Below are 19329 nucleotides of genomic sequence, written 5' to 3'. Positions count from 1 at the left end.
AAATGGTATGTGGACATGAGTGCAACAGCTAAGCAAACAACAAATGAGAGCTGTTATGTCTGCTCCCTCATGCCCCATGCTTCAGGTACACCGAAAGTATTACCCAAAGAGTTGCCTATTGTCGATGCCCAGTGTCTCCTTCATCTCACGTTGTGCAGAATTAAGAACACATTCCAGGCACATGAGGTGACTTTCAGAATGCTGCAGAACGAGAAGACTTGTTATCCGAAGGCAGTAGGAGTGGTATGTCTGGAGGAGCCATTTTTTATAATACAAGGGACACTTTTTTCAGACAACAAGTGGAAGGACGAAGAAATAATGTGTAAGGCTGAAGCACTGCAGGGTGTGGCGCCAGAGAAACTGCAATGGATAGAAGAAACATGCACACCAGTATGGAAGGAACACATCTCAAAATTGACTTGGGTAACGGCCATTGAAAAACCCTTCAAGCTGCAGAAAGAACTAAACTATGAACTGTGTTTCAAGGGAGACGGGAGAACCACCATGGGGGCAAACAAGAACTGTAACAAGACCCTCACCATCCCAGATATGAGAAAAGGGACAGCGGCCCAAATGGACTCCTATTGGGTATGTGACAACCAGGCATACCTACACCTCCCACAATCCTGGGGTGGCAGCTGTTCATTGGCCACCCTACACTCCGCACTAATGGTAATCCCGGAAAGCCACATTGATGGGAGCAAGAAGACGCGAGGAAACACCCAACAGAGTGCGGCCCAGCCAACTGCAGAGTCACAAGTACATGTCCTGTCTTCCGGGAACAAGGAAGGGGTGCTGTCCCGAAACAAACGATCATCGAACTACATATCAAAAGCATCATCAGAACTGCTGGCACAGATCCCGGATAGATATCAATTATTCAGCTCTGCAGAAACGTTCTTCGCCTCACTCATCCCAAGCATCCAGGCTCGAGCAAATGCAAAGTGGCTCCAAATCACGCGTTGGGAGCTGATCCAGCTGGCAAATGATACTGAAGAAGGGTTTAACGTAATTAAAGTGGAACTGCGAGCACTACGGCTAATGACCATGCAAAACAGGTATGCCTTGGACCTGTTGACAGCGATGGACGGAGGTGTTTGCCGAAAAATTGGAAGTGCCTGCTGCACTTTCGTACCTTCCGAAGACGCAGACAACGGCTCCCTGTCCCATGTGATCGAAGCAGTACATAACCTAGGAGAAAGAATGAGAATGGAAGGTGGAGCAGAAGAAAGCACATGGTTCGACAATATCTTCTCCTGGGTTCCATCGTGGCTGGGAATGACTGTGAAATTTTTGATGCCGGCTGTAGTGTTCCTCCTTTTTATTTTTTGCCTGTGCCAGGTGGGTCTTCGATGTTGTGGTAACGCAGTGCCGAATGGTGCAATGATGATGGTGACAATGGGCAACACCTGTGGTACAATACAAACTATGCAGGAAGTACAGGTACAAACAGGAACAGATGACACGCCAAGATACCAGATAGTGCCCAGGTACCACGACAAAGACATAGTAGATAAATTGTGGCATACTACCATTAAAGAGCCCCGTATACTGGAATGGTACGAGGAGGTGTGGGTGGACTTAGAAGGGGAGAGCGGAGTATATACCTGACCTGCACCCCAGATGAATATGCTAGGAGAGGTGAGAGCCTGTGAGGGGTGTGCAGAGCATGGATGCCCATAAAAGGCACACCTGCATGGGATGACGCAATAATTGACGAGGAAGAGTGCAGGAGATTGGAGGATTTAAAGAATTTGTTACTTAAGTAACGAAAGGGGGGAAATGTAGGGGAGGATTGGTCCAAGAGACCCCCCTCCCCTGCATCCTCTCCCCCAGTGAGGTCCATGGCTCGTCAGGGGCCCCTCCTGCCACCAGGGCCCAGGCGGTGGATGGGCCACTGGCTGTCGACATTGACCAAACCTGCTGAATTTAGCTAGGCCCTGGAAACCATTTTGTCTAATAAAGATGGTTTGAGCCCTGTGCACCGCAGCACGGCCCCCACCCTTGGAGAGTTTCAATTATCCCTGTGGCCACAGCTCTCTGGCAGATCCGCTGAGAGCCCGTTCCCACGAACAGACGGACATGAGCTAGTGTTAGATACCAACACTGTAACATTTCACCTTCCGCAGTGTATCGCTGTTTCCAGCATGACCCGGCCAGCAGGGCATGGGTGGAAAAGAACTGTAAAATGGTCCCCTGACAAAAGCAGAGTCCCCAAATACTAATGAGCAAACCACCTGTGATGAACGCTTTCTCTCCACAACCTCTCTGACTAAAAAACCTGTAGAATCTATAAAAATGGCAGAATGTGTGCTCATATGATATTAGGGATGAAGCACCCACATCCCTGTAGCTATGCGCAAATGGTAAAAGCGTCCCGGCTTTTTTTTTACGTTATGTGTGTTATCGAGAAGACTGCACCCCACGGTCCCGCGCCAAAACTGAACTAATGCTGCTAGAGTGCAAAGGAAGACAAATGTAACCATAGTGAGGGCTCATGTAAGGGGTGCACGAAAATGCACCATATGTGTGTCTAAGCCCACTATGTGCCACTACCGTCAGTCTCATTGGCGGGTTGTTCCTGCATGCTCCACCAACCTTACTACTACCTCACTTACCGCGCATGTATAAGCATATAACAAAATGTTGTAGTTGTTAAAAACGTAGTGTACAAGTAATGTGCTCAAATTGGCCATATGGATGGCACTAGCAATGTCAAAACGTGAGCTTTGGAAAGACTCAATGAGTATTGTATATTATATGAATGTTTATGTCTCGTCCACCTAAAATCTGCAGCACACAAGGAAAATACCTTTGTGAGCACATGCAAGGCCATTCTCCCTTCCTCCCAGTGAAGCCTGCCAGACGAAAAAGCAGAGGCCTGTGCCACGCTGCTCCACCTCCCCCAATTCGGCTGGAGCCGCTTCAAGCGTTTAGATTCCCCCGCAGCACCCAAGGCCACGGCTTGCCACCTGAACTATTTACAACCCAGCAGTAAACCCCGGCCTTAAAACACAGATCCAAAGGCGCCCTTTCTTAGGCTCCACGACCCACCGGCTCACCTTAGGTTAATGGCCCCTGTAAAATTAGGACACCCAATATTATGGTAACATTACAGGAACACATCCATAATGACTTCTAACAAGACATGATAACACGGACCGCCTGTCCCATGCCCCGAGACCCAACCCCACGACCTATGATACCCGGTCAACAGGACGATGGTAACCATGTATTGATGAATCACTAACAGACCCCACTCTAGGTGCATTCCTCCTGTGTTGCATTAACCTGTAGAATAACCTATTGGAAGATTTACCAAAGAAGATAATATTGCAATGTTGAATGACTGCGGTGTGCGTGGCCCTAGGGCAGAAAGTGAGGAAAGACATTCATCTCTGACGCTGGTCACGGTTGGCACAACAACACAATCCGGATGAGCCCAGCTGACCTGCCAGGCCCAGCCCAACCCACGAGGGTAACCAGTGACGTCCTCCAGCCACAGCAAACCACATCGCAGCAGCACCTATAGCTAGTCGTCGCCACCCAATCCCCACGAACTTGTGCCCCCTATAGCATGTAGGTTCTCATGACGTTTTTTGTAAATATATACGCCTGTCTTTGCTATTGTCAGGCAGAGCGCTCTCAGAGTTTGCAGAGTTCTTTGCATGCCTTATTCTGATTGATAAACTCCCATTTAAGCCCACCCGCACTTTGTCCTGGCCTTATTCCCATCCTGGGAGAGTCCATTATTGTCTCTCATTGTGGGGAAGATCGTGCTATCTGGGGACGCTTGCCTTCAACATTTAGTGAAGCGCTGTATATTCTAAAGCGCTATAAATACCATAAAGCGCTATATATATTACTACAGCCCTCCATTGTCTGCCCACATGATCAGCTAAATAGGCAAGCCCCCTGGGGCCCCTGCAACTCACGCGCACAATAATTATTTCATTTTTAATTAATGATTCATGAGCGCATTTTGCAGCGCTTCTCTCTGTGATCGTGTGTGTGCATTTTGGGGGAAACGTTGCTGACAATCAGGCCTTTGGAAGCCGTCTTCCTTATCTTCGCCTCTGCAACTGCCATTTCAAGATGGCCGCCTTTGCCTTGGCACTGGACTGCCTGCGGCTGTTTCCTTCTGTGGCCTTGGACTGGCTGTTGCTCTCCACTTTACAGCCTATTGCAAGCCGGGAGACTTGGCCAGCCCTCCTCACAAGGCCCACTCCAGGCCCCTGTCTGCTCCCTGTCCGTTTCTGGTCCCCTGTGCTGTTGCTGTGTGCCCCCCTACCCCCTGCTCCCCTGTGATGTTGCTGTGTGCCCCCACCCCTATTGTCCCCCGTGATGTTGTTGTGTGCCCCCAACACCCCCTTGATGTTGCTGTGTGCCCCCCACCCCGTGCTGTTGTGTGCCCCAACCCCCTGCAAATGTTGTTGTGTACCCCACCTCTTCTGGCCCCCTTGATGTTCTCCCCCTGCTTCGCCTTATTTCTTCTCCCCCTCCCCTCATCCCTTTCTTCCAAGCCTGAATAGTGCCCGCCTAATTGACTCTTACATTTGTATGCTGCTGCCGCCCTGCACATGGGCTTAGGCACCATGTATCTGCCACCTACTTGACTTTTGCATTTGTATGCTGCTGCCGCTCTGCAACATGGGGTTAAGCACCATGTATCTGCTGCATACTTGCCAACATTCTGAGGCACCTGGGAGGGAGAGTTCACGAGAGAATTCGGCAGAAATTAATTTCCCCATAGGAATGCATTGGGGATAGAATTATTATAGACAGGAGAACGTGAAAAATTGCAATATTTTGTAATATTTTTCATTTAAAAATCGTGAGTCTCCCGCCTAAATCGGGAGGGTTGGCATGTCTGCTGCCGCCTAATTGACTCTTTCATTTGTATGCTGCTGCCGCCCTACAACATGGGGTTAGGCACCATGTATCTGCGCATTCTGAACTCTCTTCTGCAGTTTGCGTGTAATGTATTACTTCTGTATGTTCCTCTATGATGTAATCACTTCCTGCGCTTCCTTTCTGTAACCTGAAGCACTGCAACCAATCTCTTAAATTTAAGCACCTGGATACCTTTTGCGCGCTATATAAATGAAATAAATAAATAAATAACCCCCCCCCCCAATGCAATCCAATGGTAAAATTCAGTTCTCCCGCCTTTCTCTGGCATCTCCGTCCCACGTGTTTCAAAATAATTATTTACCAGACGTAAAGAATTTCACCTGCCCTGGCAACCTAAAATGTTGAGAGCATATTGTTTGTTTCGTTATATGATATCCTTTCTTCAATAGTTTTTGTTTGGTTGAACATAGCAACGATTATACTTGCCAAATGGCAAGCGTCGTTGCAGCCAGGACAAGCCACGGAACTCTAGGTTCGATACTTCGATCTAGAATAGAGAGCAAGCGGCACAAGCGCAGTTCCACAGTAAAACGTGTGCAGGGCGGACAATCGAGTAGAAAGATGTCAAGTTGTTAGATGAATATTCGCTCGACCTCTTCCTACTCGATTGTCCGCCCTGCACACGTTCATTCGCGCAGCGCCATTTTATCCGGGCGGAGAAGGGGAGGAGGCTAAAGAGCGCGGGGAAAAGGAGGCGAGGCTGGGAGATCTAAGCGCAGGACCCGCGAAAAGTGCACCGACTAGCATCAGCTCCCGCCAAACCCGGAACCTAGCTTTACTCCCGGGTGATACGCTGCCAGCCGCCAGGGTATAGGAACCCCTTGTGGATGTAACCCTGCCCCCACCAGATGCGATCAGACCGAGCAACTTGTTTATCGCGCCCCATTCCCCCTGATCTCAGTAATCGCATATTCTGCCGTCTCCTTCGCCAGTTTTAACGCGACTCCCTCTCTGCGTGCAGAACCCCTGTGCACAATGACGCGCACGGAGGATGCCAACTTGCAGCCGCTGCTGGAGACGCTAGAGGACGGATCTGCCTCAGTCGTTGAGCGGACGGATGCCTACCTCGCTATGGCCAAGTGAGTGCCGCGGGCAGCCCATATGTGTGTGTCAAAACTGAGCGCTTTGGGCCTCCGTTGCAAGGGCTCCTGACTGCTAGGCTAGCCTTTAACTACACCCTCGACTGCCTGTCTTGTAGTCTGACCCGACGTGTCCTCCACCTGCCCACATGTTCCTCATTTATTCCGGCTAACTGCCCTGTAACTTCTGTCCTATGCTTGTGACCATAACAAACCCGCCTGTGTGTCTGTTATTTAGCACTTGAAGATCGGTCTGTGTCCCTACATTTTTGTGAATAGGGGTACGGCTGTGAAGGAGCTTCCTGAGCCCAACCTTGCATGACAGCTCCACCCTGGCATGGCGTGGTGTGACGTCAACTGGTGCACAAACACATTTGCATTTTCTGTCCTTATTCCCTCACGTCAGACATTGTACTTTAGTTAGTTGGCGGTTGACGTCATGTCTGATGGTATTGGGGGTATTTCACTTTCTTCTTGCAATTGTTAATTGTTTTGCCCTGAAATGAAGGTTTTACTGCATGGGTTGTGACCATGGCATGAGAGTAGAAAACTAGATCTTTGGGATGAAACAGTGTTGGATGTAAATCTTGTCATTTGTGTGAGTGTTTTATTTTATTGGTGGCTCCTAAATGAGTTTATGGGTCCCATTTGGTCCCTTTTTTAGTTCTGGCTTTCAGTGCCACCTCTGAGCCCAAACTATTGCAGTGGAGTACAGCTAGGGAGAAATGGCATATGAGGAGGGACACAAAGCTTGTCAGGTTTTTTTGGTTTTGTATGACCTATTGACTGCCTTTGGCCATTCCTGCTCTCCAAGCCCTTAACTCATCCTCCTGGTATCTCTTTGAGCTAGCTTGGTCAAGCCCTGCCATCAAGCTTTGTGCGCCAAGTGCCTGCCAGTGTTTTATCAAAGTTGTCTTCTGAATATTAATAACTTAATCGCATCTACAAATGTGCTACTGGTGCAATATAAATACTGGACGCAGGGCTGGCTTAAACCTCACGATTTATAAGCACTATGCGTGCACTTCACTGAAGTCCTGTTAAAGCAAGCATTGACAAAGCCAACAGTTTTGGCTTGTGTATACGTTTTTAGGCTTTGTCGGGAACTGTTATATGCCTAGGCACTAGCTGTTTTCCAGGTGCTACATTTGATAGCCCGTTAATACCACTATGGCAGTGCCTGGCAAATGCCTTTTCCCCATGCCTACACGAAAGCCAAATGTCTTTGCGTTGCCAATATTTGTTTGTAATGAACGGGAGCTGGGTTGATTGTGACGTGGAATGGTGTTATAATGTGCATCTGAGGTGAGGTGGTGACATCACTGTAACTTGGAATGTGGTGATGTCAGCATGAGTGGAGTGTTGGGGTATTATTCTCTGGAGCTGGGTTCCATTGTTGACAGAAATATGCTGGCTTGAGGAGACATGCTAATGTTGTTCCTGGCAACTATACTGCAATAAACCTACTTGTAACTTACCTGCTGATCCGGGTGTTGCTTCAGGTACCTAGTTACCACACTGGCGACGAGGATGGGATCCTGTCGTGGAGGGGACAGTCCGGAATGAGGAAACATTGCCCTCCAGTGAATTCATGTCCTATGAAGAAGCTGTCAGCAGTCTTGGGTCCAGTGCTGTTTTAACTGGGCTGCCGATATCTTTTCAGCAGGCCGGGTGGTGCTGATAAGGATTTGGTCGGCACACGTGCCGGTGTGCGGTGATGGAGGGGCATCTGGTCGAGTGCCTCAGCTGAGGAGGTCCTCTGCGCTTCAGCCTTCTTATGGTTTTGCCAGGGTCAGTGCGCAGTTCGGTGCAGGGGAGCATCTTGCTGTGCGACGCTGGCAAGGAGACAGCGTTGGCTTGTGTCCGGGAGCACAGTGGCCTTTGGCTTTGCTTGGCTGTGTGGGCCGAGTGGCTGGCGAGCATACATGTCTGTGTGCAGGGTATGGAGAGGTGCGTTGAAGCGGGCCAGCAAGCCGGGTGGTGCTGGATGTAGCGATTTCGCTCCCGCGCATTGTTCCAGCCCGTGTTCTCTACGCGGTTGGCAGTGGGGACAGAAGGCGCCTCGGATGTGGTTTCCCTGTGCGCTGGTGCATTTGGAGGTCGCAGTGGACTATGGGGAGCAGGAGCGGACTTCCATCCCCTGTAGTGCCCAAGGCGGAATGATGTCGTGTAGTCATTGCGTTCAGTCAAGGGGCGCTGGAACGCATAGAACGCTCGTGGCTACGTCGGAGCCGGAAGGCAGAGAAGCCTGTCCAGTTCTTGACAACAGTGCTGTTTCATCCATTATGGATCGGATCGCAGTTGTGTTGCATGGGGGGAGAGTCAAGGAGTGCAGGAGCGGACTTTCCCCTTACGACTTGCAGAACGTTTGCAGTGAAGTGGCAATCCTGTTTGGAACGGATCACAGTTGTGGTGCATGGGGAAGAGTCAAGGAGAGCAGGAGCGGATTTTCCCTTCCGAAGGGCAGAACGTTTGGAGTGAGGACCATATAACTCCATTATTCGTGTGTGAAGATTCACTTTGCCTAACGTTACCGGTGCTTCATATAAAGTATTTTTGTTGAATCGACGGAAGAGTTGTGTCGTTTTTGTGAGCAGCGCTTCGTGATTGACTACTTTTATTTCTGTGGGGACAGTTGGAGGCTGCAGTTCTGTCGGGCCGGTTTGTATGGTGTTGATGTAGTGGCCTGTTTTATGTGCGTTTCCTGTAGGGCCAGTATGGGTGTGTGTTTGGCCTTGTGTATTTCAATGAGTGTTCATGATGTTTTTCATTGTTAATTGCATTTTTCCTTGCTTAACCTGTTCTTCTTGCAGGTGTGCTTTAGTTGGGTTTTGGGACTCGTGGTGCGGATGCATTTGAGATTTGATATTGTGCCTATGTTTTAATTAAGTGTACATTGAAACTAACATGTATTTTTCCTTACAGGTGTGGCCTGATTGGTCTTTGACCTGGACTTGCGGGTGGGGTGAACTAAGGGTTGGTTCCCAAAAAGACTTGCGAGTGTGTGGCTTGGGGGGTGGGAGGGAAGTCACTTGGTGAAATGTTAAGAGACTTTTAACTGTAGCAATGATATTGGCTTTTGTCGTTCATATTGTCTCAGTTGTCAATGTGAAGGCAGTGTGGGTGTAGTGTGTGAGTTGGCGCAAGGGTGTGGAATACTGAGTTATGCAGTTGGCATTTAGCCAGGTGCTCCACGTGGTGAGAGTAGGTGTTGCTACATAGGCAGTCGGACTGGACTCTGGGTCCGTAGTGGTAGTGTTGGTGTATTGCTGCAATGTCGCAGTTTGGCTAGGACTAGGGGTTCTTGGTGGTGTTGTGGTGTCCTGCGGTCATGCAGTTTGCTGGACCAGGGGTCCAAGGTGTGGGTGTGCTGCAATGGTGCAGTTGGCTGGACCAGGGGTCCATGGTGTGGGTGTACTGCGGTGGTGCAGTTGGCTTGACTAGGGGTCCATGGTGTGTGTGTGGTTGTACTGCAGTTGGCTGGGCTAGGGGTCCTAGGAGGTATGTGTACACGGTTGTGTTGGTTTACAGTGGGTTTTTTGGCGCAATCCTTTGGCTTGTGATTCTTAGGTGTTCTTGTGGTGGTGGGGTGCCCTGTAGGGGTGCTGTGGTGAACTGTTCTGCGGTTGTTCTTGTTAAGATGGGTTCGTGCCCGGGGGTGGCAGCCCTGGTGTCCTAGGGGGCAGACTAGGGCGGAAGGTTGTTTGTGCACGGAGGGTTAGGCGTGTTGGGTAGTTTATCTGTGTGGACGCTGGATCGTGGCAGGACCTAGGTTCCAAGGGGAAGCTTGGAACAGGTGGAAGTGCTTAGTTTATTATTTTTGTTTCTCGAGGGTATTTTCCAGTTCTGTTTATGGGAGGAGTTAGCCCTTATTAGATTGCCTTGGGTTCCTCACTGTTTTGTTTATAGAGGGAGGAGTGGAATTGGAGTTGGAGTTGGGCGTCTTGGTTGACACGGGTTGTTATGTTGTCCAACTAGTTGGTGGCACAGTTGGATAGTAATTCTTGGGGGTGCTATGTAGGTATTGTTGTGTCCCATGGTTTATGGTTGAGCATGTTCCCTAGTGTCATAAATCTGGAGTGTTCAGGGATATAGGTAAGCTACGGGTGGCAGTTTCTTGTCGCCAGTGGAGTTGGTAAATTGGTACATTAAGTGCTGGCCACACGTGTTATGTAGGGGTTTGTTAGGGGTGGATTTAGTGAAATTTCTTCTTGTTCAAGAAAAGAAAGGATGGATAAGTGTTATAATGTGCATCTGAGGTGAGGTGGTGACATCACTGTAACTTGGAATGTGGTGATGTCGGCATGAGTGGAGTGTTTGGGTGTTATTCTCTGAAGCTAGGTTCAATGCTTGACAGTTAGAGATATGCTGGCTTGAGGGGACATGCCAATGTTGTTCCTGGCAACCATACTACAATAAACCTACTTGTAACTTACCTGCTGGTCCGGGTGTTGCTTCAGGTACCTAGTTACTACAAATGGCTTGTGGATTACCCTTTCGTGGTATACATATACCTAAGATATTCCATCATCTGACTGCCTCTGGGGCTTTAACTCGTTCTGGAGTTTGTTAATGGGTGATTGCATTGAAGATTGTCTTCTTATTGCTGTTCTAATCTGCTCCTCTAGGCCACGGAAAATGTGCTTTGGCTCTGTAGTCCATTTGGCTCGCTTTGTCCTCCAGCGTATGTTAGGCTCTTGTTGTTTCAAATCCTTCTTAGTTTTCGGGATAGATACCAAGTCTGGGTGTCCACCAGGTTCCAACCATCCTTGCCACAGAATGACATTCGGGGATACCTGCTGTGTCCGGAAAGCACCTATGCTCTGAAGCAAAGCGAATGGGAAGGTCTTAGCTTATTTCTCTCCAGTTATGACCTGCTTCCTTCTGGTGGATGACTGTCAACGTCCCACTGTGTGCTTCTCCTACACAGGAAGCAACTGTCAAAATGCTGTACTATGGTTACAGTGGGCTGGTTTGAATTCAAATTCACCTCTTCGTGGGCCGCACCAATCTGACCCATGAGAAAAATTAGCAGAATATTAAAGTGACAGATGGTGGATTTTTACAGTGGTGTTGCATACATTTTTGTCTAAATTAGTGTATGAATACCAAGTGGTTGTGGGAGCACCTTCTGAGTCCCTCGCACAAGAATTTTTACAGTACTCTTTCCAGGATAATTTGATTACTGAGACACTGGATCTACTCAGTCCTGTACGGGATATGTTTAACACTGCAAAACTTTAGATGCCAGATGAACAGTACACATGAGTATCTGATTGTACGAAATCATGGAGATGTGTATCACAAAACTGTGCCTCATACACAAAAGGACGAACAGTATGCAAGTATCTATCTGTGCAGCACTTTATACAGTTGCCACAATGGTGACCATCTGTAAATTACGTGCCAGTAGCAATCGCACTCATTTTAAGTATCAAAGGGTTTGGATGAGAGGTATTTTTCACTATAGCTTTAATTATGTGGTTTGTACCCTCAAATGTGTGTTTTTATTTTTATTATTATTTTTTTTTCCAGGCTTTGTTATGCACGTTATTCTTTTAAGCAGTGGCACACTGATACACTGCTGTGTCACTTGAAAACACCCACACAGGAATGTCAGTTGTTGAAGTGTAGATTCATTTGTTTCCTATAGTGAGCAGGTTTCAGTGGTGGCTTCTTGGTAGTATGTCAGTCACCAATGACCGGTTGTAAGGCATTTGTGAGTCTTGTGAAGATTTAACAATTATTGCATTCGTTGGTTATATAAATTAACTGCTGGTGGGACTGGAGTGAGACATAAGACAAAATGGCTATGCATTATTATAAAGATTTAGCAGTGGTTAATGAGAAATATGCCACCATCCCAACATATTTAGAAAGATTTCATGATGGATGATATATCAAAACCGTATGATTTAGATTTAACCTTATCCCAAAAAAAGAAGTGGAACTTATCAGTAAAGGAAATGCCTGCAAATTCTGTAATATTGATATTGGGACTTTACATCATATTGTAATAAAATGCCGGCTTTGCAGTTATTGAAGCAGAAATGTTACATAAGACATCAACAATGCAGTAGAGCCAACAAACGAAAAAGGCTCCAACAAGAAGCTAAATACAGCAAACCTCATAAGGCATATACAACCAAATCCATAAAGAGGGGAGGAAAAAACAGGGAGTAGACCAAACAAAAATAATGCATAAAACATGCTAAGACACGCTCCGAAACACCGTTGTATGTGCGCGTTACAAATAAAATAAACCATACTGTCCCAGAGCACTGGACATGGGGCAAAAAATAGTCCAATAAGCAGTTCTGTCCATCAGGCATAAAGTTCATAGAACAAGAGCATCAGAGTACTGTAAAAGACATCATGTCGTGAGGTTTATGATAAGAGCAGGATTATCATGCTCGGTAACATATTGCAGGAAGGGCGCCCATTCTGCCAGAAATGTGGGCATCGCGCTTTTTTGGGCGGGTTCAATCTTACACACGGCTAGAATAAACCACAATTTAGGCCGCCATTCTCTGATGTCTGGGGCTATAGGCAATTTCCAATTAGGCGCTACCACGACCCTAGCAGCTATTAAAGTGCGTAAGTAATCAGGAGATTGCGGTAGACGGTCTGTAGTGTCCCCTGAGATCTATGTCCCTGAGAAGTAGCACCAAGGGTTCCCGGGGAAGTTCCACATCGGTGATCGTTTTAGTTTGGGCTAAAACCTCCTTCCAGTATATCTGAATTATTGTGCAAGACCACCAAATATGGTAGAGGGATCCACAAGCCTGCGCACAACACTAACGGCAATTGGGAACGGCAGGATTCATTCGGTGAAGCCGTAAGGGGGTAAGGTACCAGCGAAATAGTAATTTGGAACTAGCACACACCTGCAGGATTTAGCAGCCCCGTTCCACACATTATACCACAAGAGATCATCAATGGGGGTATTGATCTCCTCTTCGCAGCGCAACATGTAAGCATGTGGGGGTCTTAAAGCGGCATGCATTAAGGATACAATGCAGAAACCCTACGGGGGGGGCATCCCCTATAAATAAGTCTTCAAATAGTGTAGTATCCCGTTTGGCACCTTGTGAAACTTTAGCGTTAGAGGTCCAGTTACGCAGTTGAATATAGGTGTACTTATCTATGTCCCGGACCAAGAAGAGTTGTTTATATTTATCCAAGGTCAGGGGTTCTTCGGATTCTAAGAGCTGCCCTAAGCACTCCAAACCTCCTTCCACCCACCTGCTGAACCAGTGGACAGCCTGGTGGAAATTCTGAGGTGTTCCAAACACGTGTAAATGGGTGCGGGGAATGTAGTCCCTCAATCCTTTAGGCCTGCCTTGTCCCAGTATTCCATCAAGACTAGTTGATGGGAGGACATCAGCCACATTCTTGCGAATTACAGGCGATCTCCCACACCAGTCATGTAGAGGAACTTGGCTCCTAGACTGCTCAATATTTAACCAATGCTTAGGGTTCTGGCATCTTTCGAACAGGGGGGGTTAATGGTACCGCGTAAGACTCCCAGGCACCCCCCTTATTCCTTGCCATCAGTAGCATGCACCGGGCAACCCTCAGGGATTTCTTGTCCCAGATGAACTTGAAGATATGATTGCAAATCTCTAAGTGCCTGTTTGGGGACCTAAATCGGGGAAGGCCTGGAATACGTACAGTAATCTAGGCAATAACGTCATTTTGACGGCTGCAACTCGGCCCAGCCCGGAAATATCTGATAGAGCCAAGTCTGCTTTGGAGGAGGAAAAAAGTTCCGGGATATTACGTATGTACAGTTGGGAATGTGAAGAGGTGATCTGAACCTCCAGGTACCTGAGACGTCTCTGACCACTGAAATCCAAAGGCTGTCTGGAGCTCCCACTTCGTGTCGGGGTCTACAGACAAGTTGAGGATAGTGGCTTTAGAGCAAATCATTTTAAGACCAGATGAAACGATTCCAATAAAAGTTATCAGAGGTAGAGTAGTCCGGGACCTATGCATGTAGAAAAGTAAGTCATCGGCATATAGGGCAACCTTATGCTGATATCCTGCAATAGTGATGCTGCAAATGTCATCCGCTAGCTGGACCTTATTCACTAAAGGCTCCATTGATAGCGCAAATAGGAGAGACAGTGGGCACCCTTGGCGAGTGCCCCCTAGACAACGCAAGTGGTTCAGACGGAGCCCCATTCAATTTTATACAAGTGTTTGGGTGAACAAAGTTGGCCAATATCATTTTTAGTGAAGTGGCCCGAAGCGAAAGCACCTCCAAAAGGTATGTCCAATCCATGCAATCAAACGCCTTTTTGGTTTCAATAGATAGTACTGACAAATCATGATTGTCCCTCCTTGCATATTCAATCACATCTAAGGTTCTGCAGACATTATCAAAGGCTTGGCGCCCAGGAATAAACCTGGTCTGATCCATCTGCATTATGCTCGGGAGGATGTCTTCCCGGGCCGCAAGAACTTGAGAGTAGATTCGGGAGGCCTAATAACTGCAATAGGGCGGTATGATGTACTAAGGGTGGGGTATTTATATCTGGTTTGCCAATAAGCGAAAGCAGGGATTCCACCATGGAGAGTGAAACCGCACCAGAGTCGACAAAGCTATTAAATAAGGTAACTAGCTGGGGAGAGTGGGGGGGGGGGCGAGTAGGTCAATACATTTCTTATAAAAGAGGGCGGAATAGCCATCCGGCACCAGGGCCTTATTAGGGAGAGAGCGTAGAATCTGGGAAACCATCAGGCTTTCAAGTTTGTGACGAGCTTCAATGGATATAGAGGGTAAACGCGCTTCTCTGATAAAGGCTCTTTGCACTGCTACATCCCAGCTATCTGCAGCGAAGAGGGACTTCTAATATTCCAGAAGGATGTGTAGTTTAGAGCCTTCATCCCCCATCAAGTGACCAGCACGATCAGAGTTCAGCAATAGTGTTTTTAGCTTTCTCAGACTTCAATTTATATGCAAGGAGACGGGAGGCCTTGTTGGAAGTACTGAAGTAGAACTGCCTCGCCCGGAGCAATTTATAGGAAATATCGGATCCCCATAATGCTCTAAGTTGAGCCCTGGCCACTTAAGTCTATAAACCCTGCAGGCACCCCCTGTTTTGTACAATGAGTCCAACTCAGCCATGCCCTTATCCAGCGCCTTCATTTGGGAACGCAAGAGTTGTTTCCTAGCAGAAGCCAGGCTAATGATTTCCCTCCGCAGAGTAGGCTTTAAAGCGTCCCAAACGGTCGCAATGGACACATCCCCCCTGCATGATTTTCTTGAAAATGCAAGGCAATGAGTTCAGAAATAGAGCTGCTGAACGCCGCGTCGGCGAGCAAAGAATCATTCACTTTCCAAAGGGAAGTGTTCCAAGCCCCCCCCCCCCCCCCCTGCGCGAGCCCTTCTATTCGGAGTACAATCGAAGTGTTGTCAGAGACCACCGCCAATTCAATTGAGGTAGCGGCCACCTGCAGAGTTAAGGAGTGGGAAACAAAAAATAAATCAATCCTGGAATGACTGCGGTGGACATGAGAAAAGTGGGTATAATCTCTTTCTTGAGGGTGCTGCCATCTCCAAACATCCACCAGTTGTAAGTCTTGGATAGTGAAGGGAAGCGCCCCCAATTCAGCACGATCCTCCCCGCAATGAGAGACAATAAGGGACTCTCCCGTAGTGGGAATAAGACCAAGACAGAGTGCGGGTGAGCGTAAGTGGGAGTTTATCCAAGGATAAGGCATGCAAAGAACTCTGCAACCTACGAGAGCGCTCTGTCTGACAATAGCAAAGACAGGCGTATTTCTAATACAGAAAACGTCATCAACACCTAAACACTATAGGGGGCACAAGTTAATTGGGATTGGGTATCGTCGACTAACTATAGGTGTTGCTGCAGCATGGTTGGTCTTGGCAAGACGACGTCACTGGTCAGCCTCGTGGGTTGGGTTGGGCCTGGCAGGCCGGCTTGAGGTCATCCGTGCGGTGTTGGTGCGCTGGGGCAGCCTGTGACAATGATGAATACCTTTCCTGTCTTAGTTGCCCTAGGCCATGCACACTGCAGTTATTCAGAAAATGACATTTACGTTCACTAATAAATTGTTCCGTAGCTTATCTTATAAAATAAACGCAACACATGAGGAATGCACCTCGTGAGAGGTCTGGTGGTTATCGGTTGGGGTGAGATTTACCTGTGTCCTATTGACCGGTACTTTAGGTCGTAGGACGGGGCTCTGGGGCCTGGGCCGAATGATACATGTCTGTCTGCTGCGTTAGAAGTGATTATATAGATGGGTCTCTGTGTCTTGTCTCAATGATGGGGGTCGTCCTTACACGGGGTCAGGATTCTTGGGGGGTTCGTGGGATTTATGAAAGGGTGCTGGTAGATCAGTGGGTTCATCTGTGGGTTTATTACCGTGCTGTAAATAACACAGGTGGCAGGCTATGGCCTTGGTTGCGGCGCCGGGGCCTCTGAAGTAACGCCAGCTTGGTTGGGGGAGGTGAGGGAGCGCGGCACAAGTCTTAGCTTTTTTATCTTGCAGGCTTGGTAGGGTGGGAGAGGGAATGGCCTTGCATATCCACAAAGGTATTTTCCTCGTGCGTTGCTGATCAGTAAATGCAGAAGTTTTATACTGTTCTGCCTTATTTTGACGTTATTTAGACACACATATATATTTCAATTTCATTACACATTTCTTTAAGACAGTCGATTCCAGTACCTTTTCATTGCCTAACATTACATTCATTACATTGTGTGCGTATTGTATGTACATTTAGACGTTATACGAGGGATATCTAGGTTATGGCCTACAGAGATTGATGCTTGCCACTTTGGGTGGTTCAGTAAACATATATGAGTTCCAGTTTCTACATACTATGGAAAAAACACTTTTACAGATAGAGGTTATACGTTTGGTCAACATCTTTCTCCGTGGTTATAGCAGCATTAGTCCAGACCTGGAGGGATATCATATAACGTTACATTTTTATGGCTTATTCACATTTTAAAACAGAGGTAGTTCATTAGTACCAATACTTGAATTGTTTTCTACCTTCTTCAGATAGTGATGCTTCAGCTTTTTTCCTCGCTACCCCGGCCTTGCGGTCCGGGTCATACGGGGTGCAATATCACATTGTTACTAATATAATGTTGCCGTGTTGGCATCTCGGGTTTAGCTCATCTCCGACTTTCTCATGGGAACGCGCTCGCAGCGGATCTGCCAGTGCTGCTGAGGCGACAGAGATGCATGAAAGGCCCTCCAAAGGTGGGGGCCTCGTTACAGTGTGCTAAACTCACGCCGTGTTTGCTAGACAAGATGGCATCTAGGCCTGACTCGATTTTTGGTAAATGCAAAGACGAGGTGCGTGTGGGCAATGTCGTCGGCGGGCGAATCCTCCTCCACCTGGGCCCGGGTGGCATGAGGGGGCGTCCACCGAGTCATGGTCCTCACCTGGGGAGAAAGCTGTAGGTGAGGAGGGCCTCGCGGCCAGTCCTCCCCTACATTTCCCCCCTTTCGTTACTTAAAGTAACGAATTTCTTTAGCTCTTCCAATCTCCTACATTCTTGTTCCTCTAACACTGCACCATCCCATGCAGGGGTTCCTTTTATAGGCATCCATGCTCTGCACACCCCCCTTAAGCTCTCACCTCTCCTAGCATACTCGTCTGGTGTACATGTCAAATATATACAGTCGCCGGTCTCTTCCAGATCTACCCAGACCTCCTCATACCATTCCAGTTCTACGTCTCGTGGTTCTTTAATCGTGGTGTGCCATAGCTTATCTACTATGTACTTGTCACGGCACATAGGCACTAACTGGTACCTGGGGGTGTTGTCTGTTCCTGTCTGCACATGTACTTCTTGTGTTGCTTTAATTGTACCACCGGAGTTGCCCATTGTCACCATCATCATTGCACCGTTAGGGACTGCATTAGCACAACATCGGAGGCCCACCTGGCACAGGCAGAACATCACAAGGATGATCACCACTATTGGTATCAGGAACTTCATTGTCACTCCAAGCCATGAGGGAACCCAGGAGAAGATATTGTCGAACCACGAGCTATCCTCAGCTCCACCTTCCATTTTCATCTTCTCGCCCAGGTTATGTACTGCTTCAATAACGTGGGACAGGGACCCATTTTCTGCGTCTTCAGAAGGTACGAACGTGCAGCATGCACTTCCTATTTTTCGGCAAACACCTCCATCGATTGCTGTTAACAGGTCTAGGACATACCTGTTTTGCATGGTCATTAATCGCAGAGCTCGTAGTTCCACCTTTATTATGTTGAACCCTTCTTCAGTGTCATTGGCCAACTGGATCAGTTCCCACCGTGTGATCTGGAGCCATTTTGCATTTGCTCTTGCTTGGACACTGGACACTAGTGAAGCAAAGAATGTTTCCACGGAGCTGAACAGGCGATACTTGTCTGGGATCTGTGCCAATAAATCAGATGATGCTTGTGATATGTAGTTCGAGGCTCGCTTGTTTCTTGAGAGCTCTTCTTCCTTCCCCCCGGAGGACAGGACATAAAGGTGCGCTTGTGTAGTTGGAGAAGCTGCATTCTGGTTCAAGCCTCCTTTCATCATGTTACTTCTGTCAATATGGCTTTCTGGAATCACCATTAGTGTCGAGTGCAAGGTGGCCATTGAGCAGCTACCACTCCATGATTGGGGAAGGTGCAGGTACGCCTGGTTTCCGCATACCCAGTAGGTGTCCATTAATGCTGCTGTCCCTTTTTTCATATCCGGGATGGTGAGAGTTTCGTTACAGTTCGTGTTCGTTCCCATTGCCATTTTTCCTTCTCCCTTGAAACATAGTTCGTTTTGTATTTCACTTTGTAGCTTGAAGGGTTTCTCCATCGCTGTTACCCATGTTAGTTTAGGGATGTGTTCTTTCCATATTGGCAAGCACGTTCTTTCCATCCACCGCAACTTGTCCGGTTGGACACCTTTCAGCGCTTCTGCCTTGCACAGCACTTCTTCGTCTTTCCATTTGTTTTCGGAAAACAGTGTCCCTTGTATTGCAAAGAAAGGTTCTTTAAGACAGATCACTCCAGACGCCTGCGAATAGCACGTTTTGTTGTTCTGTAGCATTCTGAAAGAGACATCGTGTGCTTGGAAAGTGTTCTTTATTCTACACAGCGTGAGATGAAGGAGACATTGGGCATCCACAATGGGCAATTCTCGTGGCAACAATACTTTAGGTGTGCCTGATGCATGGGGGATAAGTGAGCAGACATAACAGCTCTCATTGGTTGTTTGTTTGGCTGTTGTGCTCATATCTGCATACCATTTATTTGCTTGGTGTGGGTGTCGTGGGTCTTCCATTTTGTCTAGCCCTAGCCCAT

General features: G+C 47.8%; 1 protein-coding gene across 2 annotated transcripts in view; it reads left to right on the top strand.

The window, feature by feature from the left end:
* The first annotated feature begins 5558 nt into the window (after nucleotides 1-5558).
* RIF1 (replication timing regulatory factor 1) overlaps nucleotides 5559-19329 on the top strand; it is a 1074525-nt gene continuing 1060754 nt past the window's right edge. For both annotated transcript variants that reach the window (XM_069616488.1, XM_069616487.1), the window contains exon 1: nucleotides 5559-5993. In XM_069616488.1, coding sequence (XP_069472589.1) covers nucleotides 5890-5993 — 104 coding nt within the window. In that variant the 5' untranslated portion in view covers nucleotides 5559-5889. The remainder of the gene's footprint in view (nucleotides 5994-19329) is intronic.

The sequence above is a fragment of the Ambystoma mexicanum genome, chromosome 9, assembly GCF_040938575.1.
Source record: "Ambystoma mexicanum isolate Mex_15411 chromosome 9, UKY_AmexF1_1, whole genome shotgun sequence".
Lineage (NCBI taxonomy): Eukaryota > Metazoa > Chordata > Amphibia > Caudata > Ambystomatidae > Ambystoma > Ambystoma mexicanum.
The sequence above is the reverse complement of the archived record's forward strand: the minus strand, read 5'-3'. Positions and strand labels throughout refer to the sequence as shown.